The sequence below is a fragment of the Hyaena hyaena genome, unplaced genomic scaffold (genome assembly GCF_003009895.1).
Source record: "Hyaena hyaena isolate Hyena2069 unplaced genomic scaffold, ASM300989v1 scaffold_390, whole genome shotgun sequence".
Lineage (NCBI taxonomy): Eukaryota > Metazoa > Chordata > Mammalia > Carnivora > Hyaenidae > Hyaena > Hyaena hyaena.
The window spans coordinates 1,217,915-1,244,753 of record NW_024081018.1 but is presented as its reverse complement, the minus strand read 5'-3'; the positions used below and the strand labels follow the sequence as shown (position 1 = coordinate 1,244,753).

General features: G+C 39.8%; 1 protein-coding gene across 1 annotated transcript; it reads right to left on the bottom strand.

Annotated features, from left to right (window-relative positions):
• Positions 1 to 3,904: 3,904 nt before the first annotated feature.
• PSMA5 (proteasome 20S subunit alpha 5) lies at positions 3,905 to 26,830 on the bottom strand. Its single transcript, XM_039251110.1, has 9 exons — positions 26,713 to 26,830; positions 22,180 to 22,246; positions 14,781 to 14,907; positions 11,986 to 12,053; positions 10,972 to 11,079; positions 10,775 to 10,833; positions 9,599 to 9,701; positions 8,494 to 8,580; positions 3,905 to 4,152 (listed from the first exon to the last, which is right to left on the bottom strand). Exons 1-9 carry the CDS (start codon positions 26,739 to 26,741, stop codon positions 4,075 to 4,077), a joined length of 726 nt encoding a protein of 241 aa, XP_039107041.1. The 5' UTR covers positions 26,742 to 26,830; the 3' UTR covers positions 3,905 to 4,074.
• Positions 26,831 to 26,839: the final 9 nt, after the last annotated feature.

Genomic DNA, 26,839 nt, shown 5'->3' with positions numbered 1-26,839 from the left:
CCGCCGACACCTGCCGCCCGGCGCGCCCGCCCCCCCCGCCGGCGCCGCGCCACACCCCCGAGCCGGAGCCCGGCGCTCCTTGGATACGCGCAGCCAGGCCTCTCCGCCCCCATAGGCTGGCCGCCTGTCCTTCTTCCCCGGCCCACTCCTCATTGGCTCGCGTCGCCTCCGGCTTCGGGGGTCCTGGATTCGGATGCCAAGATGCTGGACTGATTGGCTGGAACGTGGCAGAGACGGCTGAGGTCATCCCCCCATCGCCCGGCGTCTCCGGGGCCGGGCTTCCAGAGTTAGCGTAGGAGCTTCCTCCACCCCTCCCGCGAAGCCCCAGGCTCTTGGCGCCCGGACTCCTCGCTGCTCGCTGGTACCCTCAGGTTGGGAAGTAGGTTATCCACCCCCGTCTTCCCCACAGACACCCCTAAAATTCCTGGGATTGCGGTAGCGCCTGGAAAATCTCCTAAGGGAATCCCTGAGCTCGCTCAGCTAGCTGGGAAAGTGGGCTTCGTCATGAACCGGTGCTTCAGGTTTTTAACCCTCGCGTACTGGAGCACCCATTGTCTAATGAAGCAGTCTTCTTGCTGCCAAAGAGGTACATGTGAACTGTGTGGGCTACTCGTACGGAGGCAGGTAGACATCAGGACATCCGTGACTCATGCACGCTTGAAGAGTCCACCATGTATGGTCTCACTTTCTTCTGCAGGGAGTTAGGCCAAAGGTGGAATTGCTTCTTGGTTCCCCCAGAGTTACAAAGTAGCTGAGGATCAGGGGCAGGTATAAGGGGCAAGAGAATTCCCCAGGGCTTACTTTAGACACGATCATTTCATAGGCGCATGTTGTCTTTACCAAAGTGCCTTAACCCTGCGGTGAGTGTATTGCACAAGTTTGGCTTTCAATGTATAATGCCCCCTAAATTATCAATAAAACGCCCATGCTGTTTCTTTCACTGAAGAAACTGCACACTTTACTTTTAGAACACGCAGCGCAGGTAAAACCAGTTTTGAATCTTTACTGACTCCTTTACTGATCCCTTTCGGACGCCAGAAATTGTTCAATAGAAAATGTAGCAAATAGAAAAATACAAAGTCTGCAAAAGTTACAGCCAAATAAAGCCACTAAAAACTGCTTTTAACTATAAACTACAGGGAAACCCAAATGAGAAAATATTATTCACTATAGAGCAAAATGGTGCATTGCACCCAACCCAATGTTAACATGAAAATCCTACTCCCGTTATTTTGCAAACCAAGACTTACAAATTTACATTTTCCCCCCAACAACCACGATAAGACCTGAGAAGTGAAAAATATTTTTGAATGGCATCTGAGCAGGGTGGTGAAATCACTAGAATAGTCTTCCAAGTTCTCAGCTGCTGAATGACAAAGCTCCATGAAAACTGGCGTACAATTTGTTCCTCTCTGTAATTACCATGTGTCAGATTATTTTTTAAAATACAGATTATTTTTTAATCTATGCCAACTATGGAGTAGATCACAAGACAGTCAGTTCCAGCAGCATGTGATTAGCTGGGGAAAAAGAGGGGCTATAGAGGAATATTTCTTTGTTTGGGTGACACAAAGATGAATGGTCTATTGTCTTAGGGGCTTGAAAGGAAAAAAGCCAGCTCAACAGTGCCATCTCCTGGAGAAATTACTGAATGCACTTTTAAACTAAGTATTAAATTGTAATTTTATATACCTTCACTTTTGAGTATATTGCTTTTAGTTAACCATATGCTTGCAAAATATATATTTCCCTCCTCTAGCTCTACCAGCTGCTGGGGACATGGCATTTTGCATATGGCACTGAGAAAATGTTTTGAGTGAATAAATGGTTTTAGTATTTTTACTTTCGTCTGACACAGGCACTAAATACAGAGGTTGTACTTTATCTTCCCTGTGAAATACTGCACGTAAGATCTTACCTCACTTGCACTTGTGGGGATGAGCACTGGGTGTTATATGGAAACCAACTTGACAATAAACTATTTGTAAGAAAAAAAATGTAAAAAAAAAAAATATTGGAGGGGATCTATTATGTACCAAAAAAAAAAAAAAAAAAATCTTACCTCACTTGCAGGACTAAAATATACAAACTACTTATCTAAAAACTATACTTCTCTCCAAGATAAATTCAATAGCAGAAAGATGAATATAAGACAGTAACAGACCACAAAACCATTGCTTTTCCTAGTGAGATTATTTCTGGTTCTATTGAAATTGAACAGATGTTGTAGAAAAGTTTTAAAATTCTACCAAAAAAAATCCCACAAAGTTCTGTTTCAAGAACGTTAAAATCCTTTTAAGAATTCTGAAGTTTGAGTTATAGAGTATGAAACTTACTGCCTCATATAGTCCAAGGTACAAGTAACACTGCCCAGGCAGTAAGGAGGAAAACAGTGTAAGCTGAAGCTAAGGGAGATATGCCAAGATCTGTTTTCCCCTAAATATTACCCATGATTCAGAGACACAACTCTCACCTCTCCCTAAGGCAGCATGCTTTGTGCATGAACCTACATAGAGTTAAAGGGAATGCTGTGGCCTGGTTTTCCCCGCTTGAAGTTTCATGCGAGCAGACCATACCGTGTTTTCACAGCTCTATTCCCAATGCCTAATACATTATTACTTGGCACATAGGAGGTAAGTACTCAGTAAGTTTGCTAGACTTGCATAAATAGAAGTTGCGATAGGATTTTCCAGTGACATTTTCTATCAGGATTTGATAAAAGGTGAACATGAAAGAAATGAATCTCATGATTATTATATTTATTTTAAAAGTAATCTCTACACCCAGCATGGGGCCTGAACTCACAACCCTGAGATCAAGAGTCCCATGCTCGACCAACTTGTGCCAGCCAGGCACCCCACCATGTATTTAATAACAGAGTTAAAGATCACCATTAACAGTCTCCAGAACATTGGTAACAATACACTCTGGTTCCCTACTTTCCTTATGTGTATATCCAGGACAAAATTTTTCTTCCAAATGTTTCCGGCCATTGTAATTTCCAAGTGCATATAAACACAAGTTTTCGTGTGTTTTATTTGGGAGGGAGGGTGGTGGTGTTGCTGAAAACACAGTATGACATTTAGTATGAATTCAATCTACTCAAATAATCATAACTTATTTTGACATCATGGACTACAACTGCCTACAAATGTTAACAAAGCTGATACACAATCAATTCTGCATTACCCACATGCAGATTAGCCGGTCATGTTGTGGATGGCGCAAGTACGTATCATATCTCAGTAAGATTTCCCTGTTACTCAGAAGGTGTGTAGCTTCAAGGAACCTTGCATTGTAAAATCAAGAGTTGATGATTTGAAACCAGAAAATCTGAGTTCAAGTCCCAACAGCTTAATTTTCTGTGTCCATGGACACACAGCCTTACATTCTTCATCTGTTAAGGTATGATATCTACTTCATATGGCCATTTTGGGGGCTCCAAGGGTCCTTAAATAATTTCAATGAGTCGTAAGATGGCAGTTCCTACAGTTCTTAACTTCATTAGAAGTGAAAATCTCTTTCCAAATCATCTATCAGCACACAAGAACTGGGACAACATTGCTGTTGGCTTCACTAACTCCAACCCTCAAAACCTGTTGTTAACATCTCCTTCATATAAGAAACGGCAGCAAAGACACCTATTCAGTCAGGAGAAACTACAGGACTGAAATGGGTTCACAGTGGTACTGAGACCTCTAAACCATTGGGGAGAGCTGGACAAGCTTCAGTTCATTTGCCAACATCAAGGGATTCATGAGATGGCGGATTCTGTGGTAGCCAGACACTAAAGAAATTTTAGAACAGATACTCTGATAGGATCGGGATATTAATACCAACTCTTCCTTTTGTCCCCTAAAATGGGCATTTTGAACAAAAGACTGCATTCAAAGAGAATACTCTATTAACAAATTTTAAATTTTTCTTTATTTCAGAACTGTCTTTATGTACAGACATCATAAAAAAAAATGCACATACACTGGAGATTTTCCAAGAACAGGAGCTGGAAATAAAAGTTAAAAGCATTTAAGAGAACTGAAATTGTCCCAGAGAAGTTCTGAGGATCATGCTTCTTTAAATGTCCTTGATAACCTCTTCAAGTTCTTCCTTTGTGAACATGTGGAAATTCTGGCCGGGCTGCACCGTGGCCAGCTGGAAAGAAAGCAGAGAAGGGTTAAGGAGCTGGGCTGTTACCTTGCTGTAGCACCAGCATGGTCAGGAGAAGCTGTGCTAGTGATGCAGCTGTTCACTAGGAACGAGGGGCTCTGCTGTCCCAGGGACATCCTTTCCAGCCGCGGCTTCCTAAAATAGCTCTCTGACTCCCAAATAAAAATTCTTATTGACCAAGTTTTCTATTTTGAGGTTAACGGACCACATAATAGTTAACCAAATGCCTGGTGTCACTGTCATTTCTTGACACTACTTCAACAAGGATTAGAAAAGCAGCAAATTACATGGGGTCAGTACTTTTCCTTAGAAATATATGAAAAATGTATTTACACACTTGGAAGTGAAACTTGTGTGATCTTTGTTTCCTGGCCACCCAGTGTTTCAATTTCCATCGGTAAAATGGAGATAACAATAGCACCTAACTCATATAGAAGTTGTGAAGATGTGTTAATCTGTGTAAAGTGCTTACAACACTGCCTACAACATTATAAGCACCGATTTAATTAACGATTATTATAAGGTATATTATTTTCTCTAAAATTATTCATAATGCAACTTAACAACAAAGTCTGTTTTAAGTTTATTATTTTGAAAAAGAAAGAGAGAGAGAAAGAGAGCATGCGCACAATTGTGCATGCTCACAAGTGGGAGAGGGGCAGAGTGAGAGAGAGAGAGAGAGAGAGAGATGCGTGCAAAGCTGGACATTAGGCTCTATCTCATGAACCATGAGATCATGACCTGAGCAGGGATCAAAAAGACACTCAACCTACTAAGCCACCCAGGCGCCCCTGTTTTGTTTTTTAAAAGGACTAGCTATGGAAATAAAAGGATTCCATTAGCACCAACCACAGGAAATTAGTTAAGACTGACAGATAGTTGTAAGTAGCAGTCCATATATAATCTATCTAAACAATAAAAGACTAGGGTCAGAAGACTGTTAGTTTCAAATTTACCTAAAACTACCAAGTTTTCCATCACCTCTGCTGCTAACATCGTTCCATGTTTTAGGGGCCAATACTGAGCAATAGGTGCCATTTGACATTTGCCTAAAAAGCAGTTGTGTTTGTTTTAAATTTCCTCCTATTGCCTTTTTCTTTAGACTTTACAGTTAAACTAACTAGGGTATGTTTTCGTAATATTCATTACTGATACGTAATATATTTGAAAACTTCCAGAATTAGGATAATCCAGTTATATGATGTTTATTATTTGCTGCCTCATCTACAGGTAAAACACAAAAAGTCTACTGGACATTTTAAAACACCTGCAGATCTGATCTGGGAACAGACTTAAAAAATACTCTCTCAGCAAAGCCTGCAGCCTTCACTAGATTCTCCCAACAAAAGATCTATCCAATAACATGAAATGTCAGAGAGTCTCATATATATTTACAAAATACACGTTAAACATGTTATTCATATCCATATAGACCATGAGCTGTTTTCCAAGGAAATTAAAATAAATAAATGTTATTACTACATCTTTTAAAGACATGAGGACAGAGAGATACAAAGTCAATAAAGCAGAGAAGAGTAAGGGCCTACAGAATTTTTTTGTCAAGTCATTCACAGCTCATAGACTAGTCTTCCCAAACCATTACAGTGGCTATAAAACAGCAACTGGGAAAACTCTGAATAGAAAAGTCCTATAGAATCTGGCTGTAAATCAGTACTAATAAGACTAGAGCTAAATACTGCCTTCAGGAAGGTACTCACTCATCACTAGATGAGTAAAAATAACCCCTTGCATTTGCATAATGATAAATTTATTTATATAATGAATATGAAAGATACTCTTCTATTTATCTTATTCTTTCAAAAAGCTCTGTAAGATAGGTAAAACATATTTTCTTTTATTGATTCAATCAGTAATTATTAAGTACTTATGTCCTAGTTATAATTGTACTAGGCATTAGGAATCCAAAGATAAAGAAAATCTCTTTTATTTACTAAGGGTGCTGGATGCCAAATGCTTTCAATGTCAGGTGTTAGAGCTAAGCTATGTAGAGGCACAAAGGAGTGATCTAGGGGGAGTCAAGAAAGATTTCAAAGAGAAGCAACTTTTGTGTCACAACTCAAAAATGGGTCACACAGTGGAGAAGCAAAAGAGCAGACGGAACATGCACATGTATAAGCATGAAACAGAGGGTATGTTTGTAAAACAAGGTAATTTTGAATGGCTACAGCAGACATTGCATATAGGGAAGAGATAAAATGGGGAGGGGAAGTAGGAAAGACAGTATATTATAGTAGTTAATCTTTGCAGTTTCAGCTGAACCAAGCAGATCTCAGAACCTGCATTGTGAAGTCAGCAGAGCTACCTCTGAATTACTCTGAGGTAGGAAGAAGGGGATAGTTTTGGCAGAAATGCCAAGACCTGGGGTGCCTGGGTGGCTCAGTCGGTTGAGTGTCCAACTCTTGATCTCGGCTCAGGTCATAATCTCATGATTTATGAAATCGAGCCCCGTATCGGGCTCTGCACCGACAGCAAAGAGCCTGCTTGAGATTCTCTCTCCCTCATCCACTTGCTCTCTCTCAAAATAAATAAACATTAAAAATAAATAAACATTAAAAAAAAAAGAAGAAGAAAGGAATGCCAAGACCATATCTTATTCAGACCAAAAAACCCTCAAAGTGCTAGAAAGGAAATGACAAACACCCTCCTAAAGGTTAGATCAGGGGTATTGCTGTATTTGCTGCACTTGATCATCTCAGGGATTGGCAAGAGGAAGAACTTAAAAATTGTTAGTAAGAAAGTGTAAAAACAGTATTTATATAATAAGTTTTTCCATTTCTATGCCAAACTCCTATTCTCCCCATTACTGCTCAAGAAGTAACTCCTCCCCCCTCACCTCCTCTCTCCAATTCCACCCAAGCCTTCCCACCTTTAGGCCAGCCCCTTGTTTTGCAATCCAAATTTGCCCCTTTCACTGCAGCCTGTGGAAGCTGGCTCTAATGCCAAGACACTAGTCAGCCCTTAACCAGCAATCTTTCACCAGGGATTAACCCAAACATACATTTTCTCAGTCCACGCTGACTACAGCTGACATAATTCTGGTAAGTGTTGATTGGTTTAATTACTGATTTGTAATTATAGCTGCAGTTGCCTTTACAATTTTTTTAAATTGAAATATAATATACATATAAACAACTGCTATCTTGACCTTTTTCTCCCTTTTTTTTTTTTTTACTTGAGAGAGAGAGAAAACAAGAGCAGGGGAGAGGGACAGAGAAAGACTGAATCTTAAGCAGGCTCCACACTCAGCACAGAACCGGACACAGGGCTCAATCCCATGACCCTGGGATCATGACCTGAGCTGAAATCAAGAGCCAGATGCTCAACTGACTGAGCCACCCAGGCGCCCTGTTTCCTGACTCCCCCCCCCGCCCAAAATTTTTTCCTTGTTTTTAACTTTTTTTTTTTTTTTGAGATAGACAGATCATGAGTGGGGGAGGGGCAGAGAAGAGAGGGAGACATGGAATCCAGGCTCTGAGCTATCAGCACAGAGCCCAACGCAGGGCCTGAACCCACAAACTGTGACCTTGTGACCTGAGTGGAAGTCATACGCTCAACCGACTGAACCACCCAGGGCCCCACCCCCGCTCCCGACTTTTTGTAACAATCTCTTTGGTGAATCCAGCCTCTACTAGGTTTTTATTTTTTTCCCCTGCATTAGTATTTTAATGTAGCCCAGCAATCCTTTCACTTATCCCAGCCTTCCTTTTTCCCTGTCCATAAGGACTCTTCCAATAGTTCCCATTCACCTTAATTCTACTGTTGAATTCACCCACCCTCAGCAGATGACCTAACATTCACCAAAGAAATACAGGACCTCTCTCTCAATTCACCTGCAAACCTGCTTTCTTTACTCCCCACTACCTCCTCTTCTCCCCATCGACTCTCACCGTCATAAATAAGGGCAGTCAGAATCTGGTCCACAACTGTCCAATGTCATCTCTTGGCACCTCACTCACTACCTTACATGTATTTTGCACCCCAGCATTCAGAAAACCCTCAAAATTCTCTTACATACAATTTTATTTTATATCTTTGAGCCTTTGCACATGGCTGTTCCCTCTTCCTGGAATATACTTCTCTTACTTTCCCTAGCTGTACCTCTTCCAGGCAACTTTCCTAATGTCCCAGGATACATTAACATGTTTAGTAACAGTCCATTCTTATTACTATTCTAGAAGTATTGAAACTTCAAAGGGTAGCAGTAACTTCTTAAGGGCTGAGTATACAAAACTGTGATCATCTCCATCCATCTTCAGCAATGGGAACTATGATATCTGAATAAAAAACAACATAGCAGAAAAATACCTCTATATTAGTTGCATTCAGCTTCTCCTCCATTACTTGTTTGAGGATGATGAGTGAAGACTTGATGGCTTCTTTCAGTGTCATAGACTTAAAACAAAAAGCGTAAGAAGAGTGGCCATTACATAATTCCTCCTTCCTTCAAAGATTTCCCCTATATCTCCCTGAATATTACTAAATCAAGCAGCATAATAAGTATAGTGCATTACAAGTATCTCTAGAATTCAAGTAAACAGCAAATAAGTAGAATACATTTATTCAAAGTTTCAAGTCTTATTTTGAATCAGATTAAAGTCACCAACTTTCATAGTAAGTGATCTTGAAGTGGAAAGGGCTACACTTCTCTAGCTTTCCTCTTTTAATACAGAAACAAGATAATATTGGGAATATCCTATGATTCACAATTCCCAAACGATCTAAAAAGGTAGCCCACCAGTTTAGCAAATCTGCTCTTGCACCCTGTTTTGAACCTATGAACCCAATTTCTTCCACATATAAAATCAATACTATCAGGGGTTGATGGGAGTAGACATCCCCATGTGAACCACATGAACGGTAAAAAAGATAACTTTCAACCACAACAAGTTACCCAAAGCCAAGTCTTCCCATCCTACAAGACTAAAACTGCCAAATGTCTACTTGCTTCGAGAGCCAGACTAGGAAATTTATCTGTTGAGTAAAGCTTTAAAGATAAAGGGTAAACAAACTGAAGTAATCTATACCACGATATAGCACTCACCATTAACTACTGTTATGTGCAAAAATAGGAATGGATCCAAAAAACAGCATATTGAACAAAAAAGGCAAATGCAAAATATAAACTGTATGACTGCATTTATAAAAAGGACAAGAAAAGATAACAGATAAAACTAATCTACAGTGGTAAACATGGTTGAAAGGGAGGAAGAGAGTTACTAGAGAGGAAGTAAGCGTTTTAGGGACTGATGGAAGTGTTCTCCATCTTATTTTAGGTGGTAGTCACGAGTGTGTATACAATTGTCCAGCTCCTAGAACTGAACTCTTAAGGTCTGCCTGTTTTATTTTATGTAAATTATACCTTGATTTATAAAATAATAATAAAATAAAAGTTGTGAGAGTGCTCAATTACCTTGTGGTAAACTTCTTGCAAGGAGCTCTGGGCACCCTCTGAAGCAGAGCCAATTGCTCGAGCATCACACTGTACAAAGGTCCCAGATGGGTCCATATGAAACCTGCAAAACTCCCCAAAAGAAGGGGGTTAAAATGCATAAGATGGTGGTATTTTATGTAACAAATACCTCACTAAAGAATATAAATGCTTGGCCCTGCAGTGGAAACTCCACTGAAATACTAAGGCCCAGGTCTAAAAGATGTGCTACGCCTGGAGAAACCACATATTTGAAAAAAGTTTATTTAAGTAATGTCTATAACCAATGTGGGGCTCAACTCACAACCCCAAGATCAAAAGTCACATACATCTCCAGAAACCAGATCTTTTATTTTTAAAGTTTATTTATTTTAAGATAGCAAGCGTACACGAGCCAGGGAGGGGCAAAGAGAGAGGATAGAGAATCCCAAGGAAGCTCCATGCTAACCATGGAGCCCAATGTGGGACTCAATCCCAGGATGCTGAACCGTGACCTGGGCTAAAATCAAGAGTTGGGGGCGCCTGGTTGGCTCAGTCAGTTAAGTGTCCCACTTCGGCTCAGGTCATGATCTCACGGTTCGTAGGTTCGAGCCCCACATCGGGCTCTGTGCTGACAGCTAGCTCAGAGGCTGAAGCCTGCTTCAGATTCTGTGTCTCCCTCTCTCTCTGACCCTCCCCTGCTCACACTGTCTCTCTCTCTCTCAGAAATAAATAAAACATTTAAAAAAAAAAAAAAAAAAAGAGTTGGACGCTCAACCAACTGAACTACCCAGGCACTGAAACCAGATCTCTTAATTCCTCAGAGATTTAGAGGTACAGAAGATATAAATATTGCATGTGTGTATGCCTATCTAAATAATATTTAAGGAAAAGGAACAAATCGACATTCTAAAGCAAAGCTCTAAAACACAGCCTGATTATAGTAACAAAGTTGCTTTTAATTCTTTCCAGAATTAGCAGTGGTTGGAAGTTCTTCACAGAATGCCCAATTTTGTCTTTGTATAAACAGCACAGAATCACTGAACTTTATAGAGTTAGAAGCCCTTCATTTTTTATAATTCTACAATAAACCTCTCAGTTGATTTAGACAACCAGTCCCCAACCCAAATTAAAATAATTCTACAAAAAACGAAACAGAAAAAAATAGCAAATTCTTACAGCTGGGGTCCTTTCTCATCAACTCCTCCAAACAGCAGTGCTACTCCAAAGGGACGAGACTAGAACCAAAAAACAAGAGGTATTAAGATAAATGGCTACTGAAGTAGGAGGTGAGAGGGGCTGGGAAAGGTACGTTCAGAGGACAAATAGGGTCCTAAGTCCCTTAGAAGGAAACTTGACACAAACACCACACTCACCATGGCACCTGGATCTGCATCTTCTTCTCCAAACTGTAGAGCTAGATTGGACACAGCCTGAGTCACACTCTCCACTGTCATGGTCTCATTGTAGGTGAACCAGTGGTTCTAGAAGAAGAGCAAAATGTGGTCTAACTTTTAAATAAGAAAAGCCTTAAAACAATCCACCATCTCACTACATACACCCCTGTGAGCTATGGTTGCAAACCGAAGGCTCAGCTCCAGTGTGATTTCCTTAACACTGAACTTGATTGCTTCGGCGTACCTGAGAGGAAGAGAGATAGCTCTAGAAATAAACTGTGATCAAAGTACTCTAAGCATTAATGACAGACTAGAGGATTATTCTCTTGAAAAACAGAATTGGCCCCTCATAGCACTAAGCTTACTCTTTTCACAAAGTGACTGCTAACAGCTAAGTGCCACTTTCCCTCAGAGCCTACCTTATCATTGTGTTGGTGTTTAAATCAAATGACTTACTCTTACATAAGTACTGACAGCAAAGTTGAAAATAAGTGCAAAAAGTTTCATCAATCAGGAATTTTTTTCTACTGGTCTGTTCTCAAAGAAACAGGTACTCAATTAAAGAAAAAAAAATCAGTATTTCTGCCCTGGTACATAACATTATTCGCCATAGGAAAGCTTTTACTTGCAAGTCCAGCACCAAAGGCAGTTGGGGTAGAATGTCCTTTAGCTATGTCCACTTCCCGCTATGGTGCTCCCACAGAAAGTTAATTAGGGAACAGAACGCAGTGCAATGCTTGCTTTATATAAGGCAAATCAAAAAGAAGCAAGAGACTGTCAGTACTATTTACCAGGGCTTCCTTAAAGCTGCAATGGTTGGATGGTTAGGCTCCAAGCCTCAGCAAGTTATTAACTAGGGGGTCTGTCCAAAATCACTCCTAAGAGCTACATCTGATATTAACACAGATAACCTGCAAGACAGCCCAGGCAGCTATATCATTCAACAAGGAACTCAAGTATCATGGTAAAAAAGAGAGATGATGCTAATTTTACCTGTGTCTCCACTCTGGCTTTATCAATTAAAGTCTTAGCATCAGCAATTAGCCCACTCATGGCACAACCTGCAATGTAAAAGCAATAGTGACCCAGGGGCCAAATCCTAGCAGAACTCTTTCATCCACTCAAGAAATACTGAAACACTGGAATAGAACCATGGCAGCCATACAGCAATCCCATAGCAATACACCCAAGAGATCAGATGGGAAATTATTTCATTATCTATACTGAACACAAATATAATTATATTACAATAAATAAAACCATCCGCAGTAACACAGAAGTCCAGAATTAAGATAGAAGACAGGCAAGAACAGCCAAACCAGCATGAATTTCCACATGTTACCTCCTTAAGCATTCCTTTAGCATTCTTGTAGACCACAATACACTTTCAAACTAAGCAAACACTAACATCCCAACAGAAGAAATAAGGAAAAAAATAGCCATCTCACTATGAGCTATAGTAGAAGGCCCTAGGATAAAAATCAAAAGCTTTTTCACCTCCCTCACCAAATACAAACCAATTAGTTTAGAAAGTTTGCCTGATGGTCCAAGATGCCAACATTATGGCTGTTACTTTATATGCCATAACTTGAAATCTGTTATTTCCAGCTTAAGCCTCACTCCCACATTTCAAACCTATAATAATATATCTACTTGGACATACCACCGACTAAAATCCAAGTTCCTCCTTCCTTCTAGTCTCCTTGGCTCTCACAACCAATCAGATACCGAATTTTATCAATCTCTATTTGATTAACCTGTCTGGCATTAATCCTAATGTTCTACATTAACGTTCTACACTGCCTTGGCTAAAGCCCTCATTGTTTCTATTTGTATTAAAGGAAATTTCTTACCAGGTCTCCCTATATCCAGTCTTAACCCCCTCACTCTACCTGAAACCCTGTTATCAGAATGGTCTTTCTAAAATATTAATCTGGGGGCACCTGGGTGGCTCAGTTGGTTAAGCATCTGACTTTTGGTTTAGGCACAGGTCATGACCTCATGGTTCGTGGAGTCAAGCCTTGAGTTAGGCTCCTTGCTGACAGTGCAGAGCCCGCTTGAGATTTTCTTTCTCCCTCTCTCTCTGCCCCTCCCCTGCTTGTACTCTCCCTCTCAAAATAAACTTTATAAAAAAAATAAATAAAATACTAATCTGATCATATTACCTCAAAGCTTAAAATCTTTCCCATCAAGTTGAAGCTCTTTAGCATGGTAAAAAGACTTCCACTGTCTGGTCCAAGACTCATTTCTTGCTACAGTCCACCTCCTAGTCACACCAAACTGCTTGTGCTAGGGTATTCCCTATTTTACACCACTAAAGGGTTTGCTCATTTCTAGTCCCTCTAACCAGAGTACTCTCCCCCTTCCTATACCCACACACTTGTTCACTTAGTGAACACTTCTTCATCTTTTAGAATTCAACTCAGCTCAAGTATCACTTTATGGAATCTATTTCTGAAAGTCCCACTACCACTGGCCCCAGACAAAACTAATTATTTCCTCCTTTGTATCCCTACTGAGCATATACTATAGCCTTTCTTAATACCTACATTACTCCATTGCATTTACTTATTTACATGTCCACCTCCACTATCAGACTGTATGCTTCTGAAAGAAAAGGACTATGCCTCATTTCTCTCTGCATCCCTGGTGACTAGTATATGTCTGGCATATAATAGATTCTCAGTTTGTTGAATGAAGTGACACTGATCTATCTCCAGGCAGGTGACTTGGGATTAAGTAGAGAAAATGTTCTAATCATAAAAGACTAAATCTCAGCTCCTACATCTATGAAAAAGAATACATCAAGCTCCCAGATCGCCATGGCATTGGTTCTGAGGCCTTCAAGCAATTAATTATTTTACTGATGTTTCACTAATTAGATGATTACTGATGTTTCACTAATTAGATGACTAGACAGGTTAAGAAAATTTCAACAGCCGGGGCGCCTGGGTGGCTTAGTCGGTTAAGCGTCCGACTTTCGCTCTGGTCATGATCTCGCGGTTCGTGGGTTTGAGCCCTGCGTCAGGCTCTGTGCTGACGGCCAGCTCAGAGCCTGGAGCCTATTTCAGAGTCTGTGTCTCCCTCTCTCTCTGACCCTCCCTTGCTCACGCTGTCTGTCTCTCTCCTAGAAATACATAAAAAATATTTTAAAAAATTAAAAAAAAAAAATTTCAACAGCCAACTAAAATGCAGAACTACTCACCCTGTAATGCTACAATGATGCCAGAAGCTAAGGCAGGGAAATTAAGAGGAAAAAAAAAAAAAAAAAAGAATGCTGGGATGGGGGTGGGAGTTGGGGATGTAGGGGAAGACAGGGAGTAAAAAGATAAATCTGAAAACAGAGGAAGAGGACTGATCTGCTCAAAATCCATTATTCTTAATGCTCTTTGAACCTTAGTCACTCTAAAGATCTTTAAGAATTCCTCTTTTTAGTGGACACCTCTAGTTTTCTACATGATCCTCTGCTCCTGGTGGCCTCCTACCAGGACTAACACATAATGCATCATTGAAGACCCAGCCATCATAGAAAGCTAGCCTATGACTCAACCTTTACATATTTCAACAACCATCACATTCGCCATGTCTAAATTTGAAGGAGAAAGGAACTTCTGGGAGTAGGCTGAGCTAGCCCTACAATTGCTTCCCACTCCTACATTATGCACACTGGCCTACTGCCTGGAAAACAATAGTTAACAAGGTTCATCTAATGAACCTCCTGAGGAACACCAAAGAAGACTAATTAATCCAAGCCAGATCCTATAGAACAACTTTCCTCTACTCCTTACCTATGTGAGCATCAATCTCTACAATTTTCTCAATGCTGCTGGGCTCCATGAGTGGGGAGGTAATTCTCTTCTCCACAGCTAGGCACACACCCTCTGAGGTCTGGATCCCAATGGCTGTAGAACCAAGCTAAAAAGAATCATGTTATAGTTATCATGTGCAGATCAAAGAACAGTCTCACATACTCACCAGGAATCTCTCTGAATACCAAAGGCACAAGACAGAAGCTTCAATCAGCTGTAACAAGTATTCAGAGAGTATAAATAGCACCCTAATAAGTAATGTGTTATTCCTGTCAATGGCAGGAGTACTTGATTTATTACAGATTTTGTTCTTCTAAAGGAAAAGTTCAACAAAGTCTTGAAAACATCCGGAAAATGATCAACTCCAATGCCAATATTTTGGAGAGGGATAGATTCTAAAATTCTAAACATAAATAGGCAAAAAAGTTAATAAAACTGGAATGTCTTTCTTTTCACCTCTGCTCTCTTCACCTGTCCCCGAAGGTAGGATTTCTCAAATCTACGTGACCTCCAGAAAAGTAATGGGTGGCGCAGTCGGTTAAGCATCCAACTCTTGATTTTGGCTCAGATCATGATCTCACAGTTTGTAAGACAGAGCCCTGTGCCAGGCTCTGTGCTGACAGAGCGAAGTGGGCCTAGGATTTTCTCTCTCCCTCTCCCCTGCTCGCATATGCTCTCTCTCACAATAAATAAACCAAAAAAGAAACACAAACACCACCACAAACATAATTATTAACTTAATCTTTTGAGGTCACTAGCAATTTACAGTATAGCTTAATTTCATCTCCCCATCTCCATGGCACCATTCTAGTTACCAATCCCTCTGTATCTGTTTATCTGCAAAATGGGGGTAATAAAACATCAAGAAGAATAAATATATTAATATATAAAATGCTTAAAATGGTGCCGGCACATAATGAGTAACAAAATTAGTCATTCTTCTTATATGCCTAGATTATTTCAACAACCTCCTACTTAGCCTCCCCATCTTAATATCTCTCTTAATATACATTTCATGTTACAGCCTCACTGGTCTAATAAAATGCTATTTTAATTATGCTTCTTCTCTGAAGAACTAACATCCCTATATATAGCCTGTCACATAAAATCCAAATAAGCTTCCAGAACCCTCAAAACCTAATCTTAAGACTTTTCTTTGCAAACTTTATTACTCATTATTCTCCAACAAAATCCACCAGGTACAGCCCAACCCACCTTCTCATGACATATTATCCCCTATTCTTGTACCTCTCCTCATGCTGTCTCTCCCTTGAAATAGTCTTCTCTCTGCCTATCCAAATCCCACCCACCATTCATAAAGCCTTCCATGACTAAATGTGCTCTCTCCTCTAAATTACCATTATTATTATTTTTTAAGTTTATTTATTTTATTTTGAAAGAGAGAGAGAGAATCAGAGAGAGAGGGAGAGAGAATCCCAAGCAGGCTTTACTCTGTCAGCTCGAACTCATGAACCATGAGATCATGATCTGAGCTGAATCAGAGTTAGATGCTTAACTGACTGAGCCACTGAGGCGCCCCTGAATTACCATTATTATTTAGTTGGTTCTAGAAAGCAATGCCTGCCAGTGCAAGCATCAGACTCCTGGAACCTGTTATTGCAAAGGAGTCCAAAGAATTTCATGAATCATTATGCAAACCATGCTTAACATGTCTGCAGACTGCATAATCACGTCTCATACATAAGTGAATTATTTTTCAAATGCATAAAGCTGTGACTTTATTTACAAGTGTTTTTAAACGTATATACAAGCTTTTAAAAAATATATGCATAACTACAGGAGATGACTGTTAAAATACTTTATGTAAAAAATGAGCATTCATATTTCTAGTTAAAGGTATAGACTGAACACACATATTAGCTCTCCTTCCTCTAGCCTAGTAATAGTACAAAATTATAGGATGGCAGGGCCAAGAGGGTAGGGGGAGATGCACAAATATACTAGCACAAAGAGAATGGCCAAAGACACAGCACCAAATTTTCTAGGAAAGAAAATGCGTTAGTGATAATTTACTTAATGGACCTGAGAAATCTGAACCCTAAACCAGTAGTAAAGAAAACTGAGAAACAACCTGATTTACATTATAGGATCCCCAAAAATTAATGGTGGCAACAAGAACCTCTGGTAATAGAAACAGAAGAGCTAAAAATTGCAAGATCAGTTCAATGTTTACCTAAGAAACAGATTTCCAGATCCCCTCCCCTATACCATAAAGCTAAATGACAGTGCCCATTCCCCTCCTAAAGAAGACTCTGGAAAGGGTAAAACAGACAGCGGTCTTTGGATTGGGGGACCCTAAGCACAGTCAAAGGCAGAAGTACCAGAATGAAAACAGGGGGATTAAGTAAAAATTGACAAGCTTAATGTTAAGAACTTCAGCCTTCTTTCCCCATTCAGCTCTCAGAAGCTAGTAGCTAAAATCCCTTCAGGCAGGAAATAAGAAGAGGCAGTTTTCAAACATTTCGGACAAAATCTACATTAAGAAATATACCTTGTATCATGATCAAAACATACATACAGAAATGAGTATAATAGGAACAACATGGAAAAAACACACAATTAAACACCAATACTATAAGCATGGCAATCTGATATCTACTGCTCTATTCCACTCAAAAAGAAATGCTACCATGACCCACTCAATTCATTTCAATGCCCACTAACACGTCAAGACCTATAGCTTAAAAAACATAGCTTTAAAGAATTTAACCAATTCAAGAAAAAAAATTGAAAGAACTTTAAAAAAATCCTTAAAAAATGTATTTCACCCATAAAGCAAGAATAGGACACTAATAAGAAAAAAGAAAAAAAGGAGCTTAGAAATTAAAAATGCCGTGTGCCCAGAGAACTAGTCCAGAATTAGAAGAGGTCAAAAGGCTCAAAGATATATTTAAGAATCTTTAATGGATACCTAACAGGTATTTTGAGATATTTTGGATATTTTGAGAAGATATATATAACTCAAAATATCTGGATATTTTGAGAAGATATATATAACTTGGAGAGACTTTGGCGATCACTTGTAATATGTATATATTAAATTAAGAAATTTTTTAAAAAGAGAGTTAACCCCCAGGAAAATATTGTGCAGAAATGGAAAAATGGCTCAGCTGTGAATACATTTAGAGTCACATGACTATAAATGTTAACTAATGATCTCATAAAATTGTGATATATATTGAGTGGGTTGCTGTAGCCCCACCCTAGTAGGAAATTGTGTGTGTCTGTGTTTGTGTGTCTGTGTCTGTGTGTCATTGGGGGCAGAACTCTTCATCGTCCATAATGTAAAGTCTGGATAATACCTAAAACAAAACATGTAAATCTGTGCTAGAAATATGGAAACAAATGCCAAGAAAATTATCAGCTAACAGACTTTAAAGTGTTGCTTTTGGGGGGGCACCTGGGTGGCTCAGTTGGTTAAGAGTCCGACTTCGGCTCAGGTCATGATCTCATGGTTTGTGGGTTCGAGCCCTGCATTGGGCTCTGTGCAAACAGCTCGGAGCCTGGAGCCTGCTTCAGATTCTGTGTCTCCCTCTCTCTCTGCCACTCCCCTACTCAAGCTCTGTTTCTTTTTGTCTCAATAATAAATAAACACAAAAAAATTTTTTTAATTAAAAAAAGTGTTGCTTTTGGGAAGCTGAAGATAAAGGGTGTAGTCCTCAGGGATTTGTTACAAGGTTTATGTAATTATTTTATCTTCAAGGTTTATGTAATTATTTTATCTTTTGATTCTAAAACTACATGCAGATATGCCATAAGAATAAAAATGTAAAAGTCACAAAATATTACTAGAGAATTTAATTTGGTACTTAAGTTGTTCTCTAGTTGTTTTATGTATGGTATATTGCTCTTAAATCTCCAACCGAAGAGAACAGGGCAGACTTTATATTTACTTTTTTTTTTTAATGTTTGCTTATTTTTGAGAGAGAAAGCAAGACAGAGCACGAGTGGGGGAGAGACAGAGAGAGCGAGAGACACAAAATCTGAAGCAGGCTCCAGGCTCTGAGCTGTCAGCACAGAGCCTGATCTCGGGCTTGAACTTACAAGCCGTGAGATCATGACTTGAGCCAAAGTCGGACACTTAACTGACCAACCCACCCAGGCGTCCCCTTTGTATCTACTTTTAAATTTTATCTAGTAGACTTGATCTCAACCAGGGCCAGGGTATCTGGAGGGCAAAGTCTGGAGACAGTTTTGGTTGTCACCGTTAGAAGTATGAATGTCACTAGCATCTAATCCTGTTAAACATTCTACCGTGCACAGGATGATCTCTCAACAAAGAATTATCCAGTCCAAAATGTCAACAGTCCCTGGGTACTATAATTATTTTGTGGATGAAGCACTCATATTATAAGAATTCACAGCCTGTTCAATTTGGCCTCCAACTTAAATAACTTCCTAAGTTTCCACTCCAAAAAAAAAAACAGGTTAGTATTTTCAAGACAAACTACCTTTATAAAATGTACCAAAATCAAGATAATTTTCTTTTGAACACTTACATTTATCCCAGATATTTCAGTATTACAATTCTGCCTAAACTCCACCCCACCCATTGGTGGGGACTGGGGAAATGAGGGGAAGTGAGGGAACATTTGAACTGACTCTACCTAGTAATTTTTTAGTATAACTCATAGTAACCAATATCCACATGCTCAGTTTAATACGGTAATTTTTTTAATACAGTAATTTTGACACTGCCACAGATTATCCTTCCTTCTCCCAAAAAACTTACTCCAAAGGCATTTTTCCCTTCTACCGGCTCTTTCACCCATGCCATCCACACAGTATCTCTAAATGACAACTTCTACTTGTCAGCCATTCTTGGTCATTTCTCCAGCTCCTTTCATACTATTGAAAACTTTCGGTTATCAAATTGGTTTCTCATTGACAACTCGTAAGTTGCCAAGGCAACAACCAGGTTGTTTAAATACCAAAGAGCCTAAATTTTCACACGGGTTAAGTCACATCTATTAAAGGGGCACATGGCTACTTCTATCTTAGCCCAAACTAGGGTGGAGATCAGATGGTATCTAATTATCTTTAACTAATGTGAAAATTATTGGCAGTAAGGAGCTTAAAGGAGAACCCTCCAAAAACTGAAGATTATTCTTGGCTTGGGTAAGACTGTTGTCTTTAGAAGCTCAAAATAAATGCCAGAGTTTGGAATTGTGATAGTCTCATACTTCATAATAACATATGGTTTCAATATAGAGCAAAGATGATCAGAAACAGAAGCAGGCACTTGTAGCCAGCCCACCACTTTCTGTCTGACCGTCTATCATAGTGCATCCACCTTTACTCCTAGGTCTTCAACTAATCACAATCTCTTTTGCCCTTTTCCAGATTCTCATACAATAATTTCCTCCAATACACTCTTTCTAGAACAGGTAACTTAGAGAGAAACACAGCAGCTCTCTTCAAATTATTTGAAGAACTGTTTTTGGAAAAGTTCAAATCTTTTCCTGTGTGGTTCAAAGGCAAAACTAGGGCCAACTAGGGAAACTTCAAGGAAGCTAGACTTTATTTATTTATTTTACAGTTTGTTTATTTATTTATTTATTTTTTTATTTTTTTACAAATAGTTTTTTTTTTAATTTTTTTTAAGGTTTTTTTTTTTTATTTATTTCTAGAGAGAGAGAGAGCATGAGCAGGGGAGGGTCAGAGAGAGAGGGAGTCACAGACTGAAACAGGCTCCAGGCTCTGAGCTGGCAGTCAGCACAGAGCCCAACGCGGGGCTCGATCCCACGAACCGTGAGATCATGACCTAAGCGAAAGTCGGACGCTTAACCGACTAAGCCACCCAGGCGCCCCCAATTTTTTACAAATAGTTTATTGTCAAATTGGTTTCCATATAACACCCAGTGCTCATCCCCGCAAGTGCCCTCCTCCATGCCCATCTCCCCCCTCCCCTCCACATCCATCAGTCCTCAGTTTGTTTCTCAGCATTCAAGAGTCTCTCATGGTTTGCCTCTTTCCCTTTCCCCCACCATTTCCCCCCTTCTTCTCCCCCATGGTCCTCAGTTAAGTTCCTCCTAATCCTCCTATACGTGCAAACATATGATTTTGTCCTTCTCTGCCTGACTTATTTCGCTAAGCATAACACCCTCAAGGTCCATCCATGTTGCTACACATGGCCAGATTTCATTGTTTCTCATTGCATTTTGAAAGTGAGAGAGAATGGGAGAGGGGCAGAGAGAGAGAGAGAAGCCCAATCAGGCTATGTGCTTCATCACAGAGCCCAACATGGAGCTTGATCCCTCTAACCATGCATGAGATCATTACCTGAGCAGCTATCAAGAGTCTGACACTTAACCAACTGAACTACTTAGGGCCCGCCAGGAAGCTAGGCTTTTGATTCAACACAAGGATAAATGTCTAAACCTCTAAACCATTATGGATTGTTTTCCAACAGAATGAGCTATCTAGTGAGAAAATATTCTATCACCAGGACTATACAAATAGAGGCTATTTAGAGAAACAGAGGCGACTGAAGCACAGAGTAATGGGTTAGTCTAGATGAGTGATTCTCAACTCTTGCTAATATGAGAATCACTGAGGGAGCCCTTAAAAATACTGATGCTTGGACCTTACTTGGATAACCTAAATCAGAACTTAGATTATCTATAATTCAGCAAATGCAGATCCCATGTGATAACTAACTTTAACTATAGATAGCTTACTTACTAACTTTGTTAATATTGGTTTTAACTATTCAATTTTGTTACATTACAGGACACATCTCTTATTCAGTCCTGAAAGTGTCCAGTACAAATCCACAATTTTAAGAATACAGGTCATCAGTTACAAGATTTATTCAAAGTATCTTTCAGGTGCTAACTCTAGACTTCTACCCCTCTCTTTATAGCCAAGAAGATTATGAACACAAACATGTCCCTCCAGCCCCACTGAGAAAAAGATACTTATGTAATTATGAAGCATTTATTCCTTCCTGGCGGGGCCTAAGTTATCTGTTCAGAAGGCTTTAGGAATGGAATTAAAATGGTTAGTGGTTGGGTAAATGAGATACAGAATATTTTCTAAAGAAAGAACTAAAACATGGGGCGCCTGGGTGGCTCAGTTGGTTAAGCATCCAACTTCGGTTCAGGTCATTATCTCATGGTTCCTTGGGTTCAAGCTCCATGTTGAGCTTTCTGCCGACAGCTCAGAGCCTGGAGCCTGCTTCAGATTCTGTATCTCCCTCTCTCCGCCCCTCCCCGCTCACACTCTGTCTCTCTCTCAAAAATAAAATAAAACCATTAAAAAAAAAAAATAGCTAAAACACATTTACCCTAAATGTTCTGCCAGCAAAGCAGTAGGTTGCCATGAAATTTCAAAAATTTGCCACTTGATACTATACCTTGATAGCTTCAATGGCATATTCCACTTGAAATAATCTTCCTTCAGGAGAAAAGGTATTCACACCCCTATAATTTAAAAAAGTATTAAAAATTATCAGAAAAAGTGTAGAGAAACAAAACTCAAGTTCCTTGACATCAAGCTCAAATAGCTACAAGATATGAATGTTGTCATTATTCTCCTTTGCCCACAATTTGTAGCAATTTTTTTTTTTTTTTTGGTACATTAACCTCTTTTCAAGAAAATGGAACTTATGGGGCGCCTGGGTGGCTCAGTGAGTTAAATGCCCAACTTCGGCTCAGGTCATGATCTCACAGTTCGTGGGTTTGAGCCCCACATCATGCTCTGCACTGACAGCTAGCTCAGAGCCTGGAGCCTGCTTCGGATTCTGTGTCTCCTCTCTCTCTGTCCCACCCCTGCTCACGCTCGCTCGCTCGCTCTCTCTCTCTCTCAGAAATAAATAAAAACATTAAAAAAAAGAAAGAAAGAAAAGAAAATGGAACTTTAATATATGGAACGCTTCTGGGCTACTTAATCCTGGAGACTTCAAACTGATCAAATGAGAGCAGGGGACTTTCTGCCTCAATTCTGAACCAATCTGCAATTTCCTCAGTAAATTCATGCCCCAGAACTACCTGGCAATTCCCAACATGCATTTATCCTCCCCTTCACGTTACTTGCATTTAATGTTAATATCATACTTTTTTTGTAAAAGTCAGTTACAGGGACATTTCTCTATTTGTGTGAATTAGTATTGCTATCTTAACAGCCTGAGATCTGGTTAGTTCCTAAAACCTAAGCTACATATTCATTCTACACATATTTGCACCAATTACACACTAGACTTTTTTTCTTTCTAAAATACTTCCTACATTTCCTCGTTCCATTCTGTTGGAAATCCCTATGGAAGAGAGGCATCAACCATAGTCTTAGCTATAAAAGCTTTCTGCACACAATGGACACTTCAAAAATACTTGAACAAATGAATGTAGTTATGATCCCTGGCTTATGGAGTTTGGATTTGATAACATGTAACATGATATATAATACAGCATTTTCAAATTTGTTTTACCAAAACTCTTTCTTCAAAAAGAAATTTATATATGCCCCCCAAATACAAAACAGGTAATAATGCAAGTTGACATTTACTGCATATCCACTACATGCCTGGCATTGTTATAAACCTTTAAATGATTTAATTCACTTAATCCTCAAAATAATCCTATGAAGTAGTATTTTAAGTTACATAGTATTTCACAGATGACAAAGTTGACACACAAAGAGGCTGGTAACATGCCCAAAGTTACTCAGCATATAAAAGGCAGAGGTGGAATTAGGATTTAGGCAATGTGACTTCGGAGACCTATCTTTTAACTATTCCACTATGTTGCCTCTGGGAATTACTTTGGGCTAAATCAGGAGTGAAAGTAGGATGTCACCAGGATCCTCTTCGCCCTAGAGGTAATATCCCAGAGGTTATTTAAAAAGTTCAGAACTCGGGGCGCCTGGGTGGCTTAGTCGGTTAAGCGTCCGACTTTCGCTTAGGTCATGATCTCACGGTTCGTGGGTTCGAGGCCCGCGTCGGGCTCTGTGCTGACTGCCAGCTCAGAGCCTGGAGCCTGTTTCAGTCTGTGGCTCCCTCTCTCTCTGACCCTCCCCTGCTCACGCTCTCTCTCTCTCTAGAAAAAAAAAAAAAAAAAAAAAAAAAACTTAAAAAAAAAATAAAAATAAAAAGTTCAGAACCCTAGGTACAATTTTTAAAAATCACTGAATTGGGGCGCCTGAGTGGCTCAGTCGGTTAAGCGTCCGACTACGACTCAGGTCATGATCTCGTGGTCCATGGGTTTGAGCCCTGCATCGGGCTCTGTGCTGACAGCTCAGAGCCTGGAGCCTGTTTCAGATTCTGTGTCTCCCTCTCTCTCTGCCCCTCCCCAGCTGGTGCTCTGTCTCTCTCGGTCTCAAAAATAAAAATGTTTAAAAAAATTTTTTTATTATATAAATAAATAAAAATCACTGATGTGAAAAGTCAGAGGACAGAAGACCTGGAATTAAGTTCTAGTTCTGCCACTTACTAGCTTTAATTCCCTCAAATGAAAAACAAAAAACAAAACTTATTCTGCCTCTATCACAAGATAATTAATATTGAATTGCACAGAGTATGAAAGAACTCTGTAAAGTACTATGTGCATACAGTATTTTCACCTTAATTCAGGCACTCCATGCTAGTGTAGTACTAATTACTACATCCTTACATGGGCTCTGCTCTTGGTACTCTTCTCAAACTTCATGGTTTCCTTGGGTTATTTCATTTACACCAAGCACCAACTACTCTCAAATCTCTATTACCAGTCTGACCTCTTCCCTGATTAAGTTAAATGCCTCCTGAGCATTTTCACTTGGATATCACATTAGCCTGAACACTCAACATTTTCCAATTTGAAATATCTCTTTAAATCCAACAGCCATTCTTGCAAATCAGTTCCCTCTCCTGCCATTCCTATTTCATTTATTTTAAAACACCTGCAATCTCTCAGTTCCCCGAGCTAGAAAAGTTCTGAATGATCTGACTCATTTCACCCATCTTCTCCTGCATTAACCATATGCCAAGTCACATCAATTCCTCCCACATGGTAACTTAACACTTTTCTTTCATCCTCAACGACCTCATTACCTTTCACCTAACTACTGTAAGCCTTCTAACTGGTATTGACTCACTCTTTCTTCTACTCCAGTCAAACAATCTCTGCAAAACACAATTGAGTAACTTCTTAAAATGAAAATTAATAGCACATAGTTGCGTAAATAGTAAGACCCAAACTCCTTCACCACAAAAAGCCATCCAATATTTAGTACCATCCTGTTTTTCCCATAGTTCATCACTCTCATACATGTATCAAATGTACCACACAGAAAGGAATGTTCCCAAACATTGCCCCTCCTTTGTTCATCCTATATTCTCTGCCTCCAACCTACTGGCTCTCAGTCCATATTTATTAAAATCTTCCTCTTTTTCAAGACTCAGTTTAAATACCAGCTCCTTTTTTAAAGTTTTCAATGACCCCCTAATATTGAATGCAATCTCTCTCACCAAATCTTCTATAGTACTTGATTTGAATTTCTTCAATGACATGAACCCACTTCTAACTCATACTAGTTATTTTTTAAATAGTGCTTTAAAAGACAGTCTCCCACATAGAGCAAGAATCTTGATTTTGTTCACTGCTGTATGGCCAGTGACTAGAACAATGCCTTGTACACACCAAGCATGCAAGTATATTAGCTAAGTGAATTTAAAAAGGCTGTATTTTAGGCATTCTTGGGAAGATACAAAAACGAACAACACACAGCACTCATTGAAGATGTTAAGTAAATGATCACAAAACCTACTAAAGGCTTTCTGATAAAGATAACAATGTCTATCATACACCCCCTAACTCAAAATTCTATCACCCATGGAGGATTCGTTTTAATGCTCTGGAAAAAAAGAATACTAACAGTCATTTTATAGAACAGTATGAAAGTTATCAGTTTTAAAACTTCACATACATATTCTAAGAGTCAAACTTTTGACAGGGTCCACATATACTTGACAAGAAATGCAGCTTCTAAGGACCTAGAAGAAAGAAAACATTTACTTTTCCTGGCTTAAAAAAAAGAAAAAAAAATCTTTGCAGCTCTGTGAAAATCTAACTGACCAAAATAGAAACTGAAAGTAACAATGTCTAGAGATTGTCTAAGTACAATTTAGTATTACTTAGCATTTCCAAGCCCTGAAAAGTACTTTTTTTTCTTTTAATAAATACAACAATCTCACAACTTCAATTTTAAAAACAGATCTGGCTTTAATAAACAAAAACTAATCTGCTTTAAGGTTCTCAAAAAGTCTGATGAAAAGCCTAGGTCTAGTGGAATCAGCATGAGAGGGAACTCTTGAAAATCACTCTAAATTCCAGTTCCTATAAAATCAGACTCCACACTCTTGGGCATAGCTGAGGATATGAAGAAACTATACATCCCAGCACGCCCGCCTACATCTCGGTCAGAGAAAAGGTTACTCTACTTCCACAACTAAGAAACGGAAAACGAGGTTGTTCCCCTGGAAGGAAGGGGGAGCTGAAATTATGAGAGCCATTAAAGAATCTCTAGTCGCGCTTTTTTTTTTTTCCAGGCTACACTTTCACATTTTTTAAAAAGGCAGTCATCCTCAGCACGAATGATGAACGGGGGAGGGGGTGACCCCTGGACTTCTCTGGGTTAAAGGTCGGAGTCCCAGCCCCTCTTGCCTTCGCCAAGCACAAAGCGGAGCTTCTCGCTTCTGCACCGAGCTGGGACCCAGCAGTGACTCAGCGGTAGCACCTGGCGCCGAGTCTAGCTTGGGGAATCACTGCAGGCGGCTAGGGAGGGCAAGAGATCCCCAGGCCGGGCCAGACTCGGGTTCCTGGGGCGCCCCATGACACGGCAGAACCCAGGCCGTGGTCGGGCCCCAGTCCTGCCCACCCACAACCCCAACCCCACTTTTCCCAGACGCACAGACCTGTCGTACTCAGACCGGGTGAGGAACATGGCGAGGGCAGCAGGGGGTGGCAGCGGCTACGCGGGGTTTCTAAGGGCCAACACGAGTCCACCAGCACCAACTCACCCACACCGGCACAAAATCGAGG

Excerpts from the sequence above, each read along its gene's own strand:
- PSMA5 (XM_039251110.1), bottom strand. The coding sequence starts at position 26,741 with ATGTTCCTCACCCGGTCTGAGTACGACAG. Across the intron at positions 14,908-22,179 it reads ATGCCATTGAAGCTATCAAG|CTTGGTTCTACAGCCATTGG; the intron begins GTATAGTATCAA and ends GATTCTTTTTAG. Across the intron at positions 11,080-11,985 it reads AAGCCAGAGTGGAGACACAG|AACCACTGGTTCACCTACAA; the intron begins GTAAAATTAGCA and ends CTCTTCTTCTAG.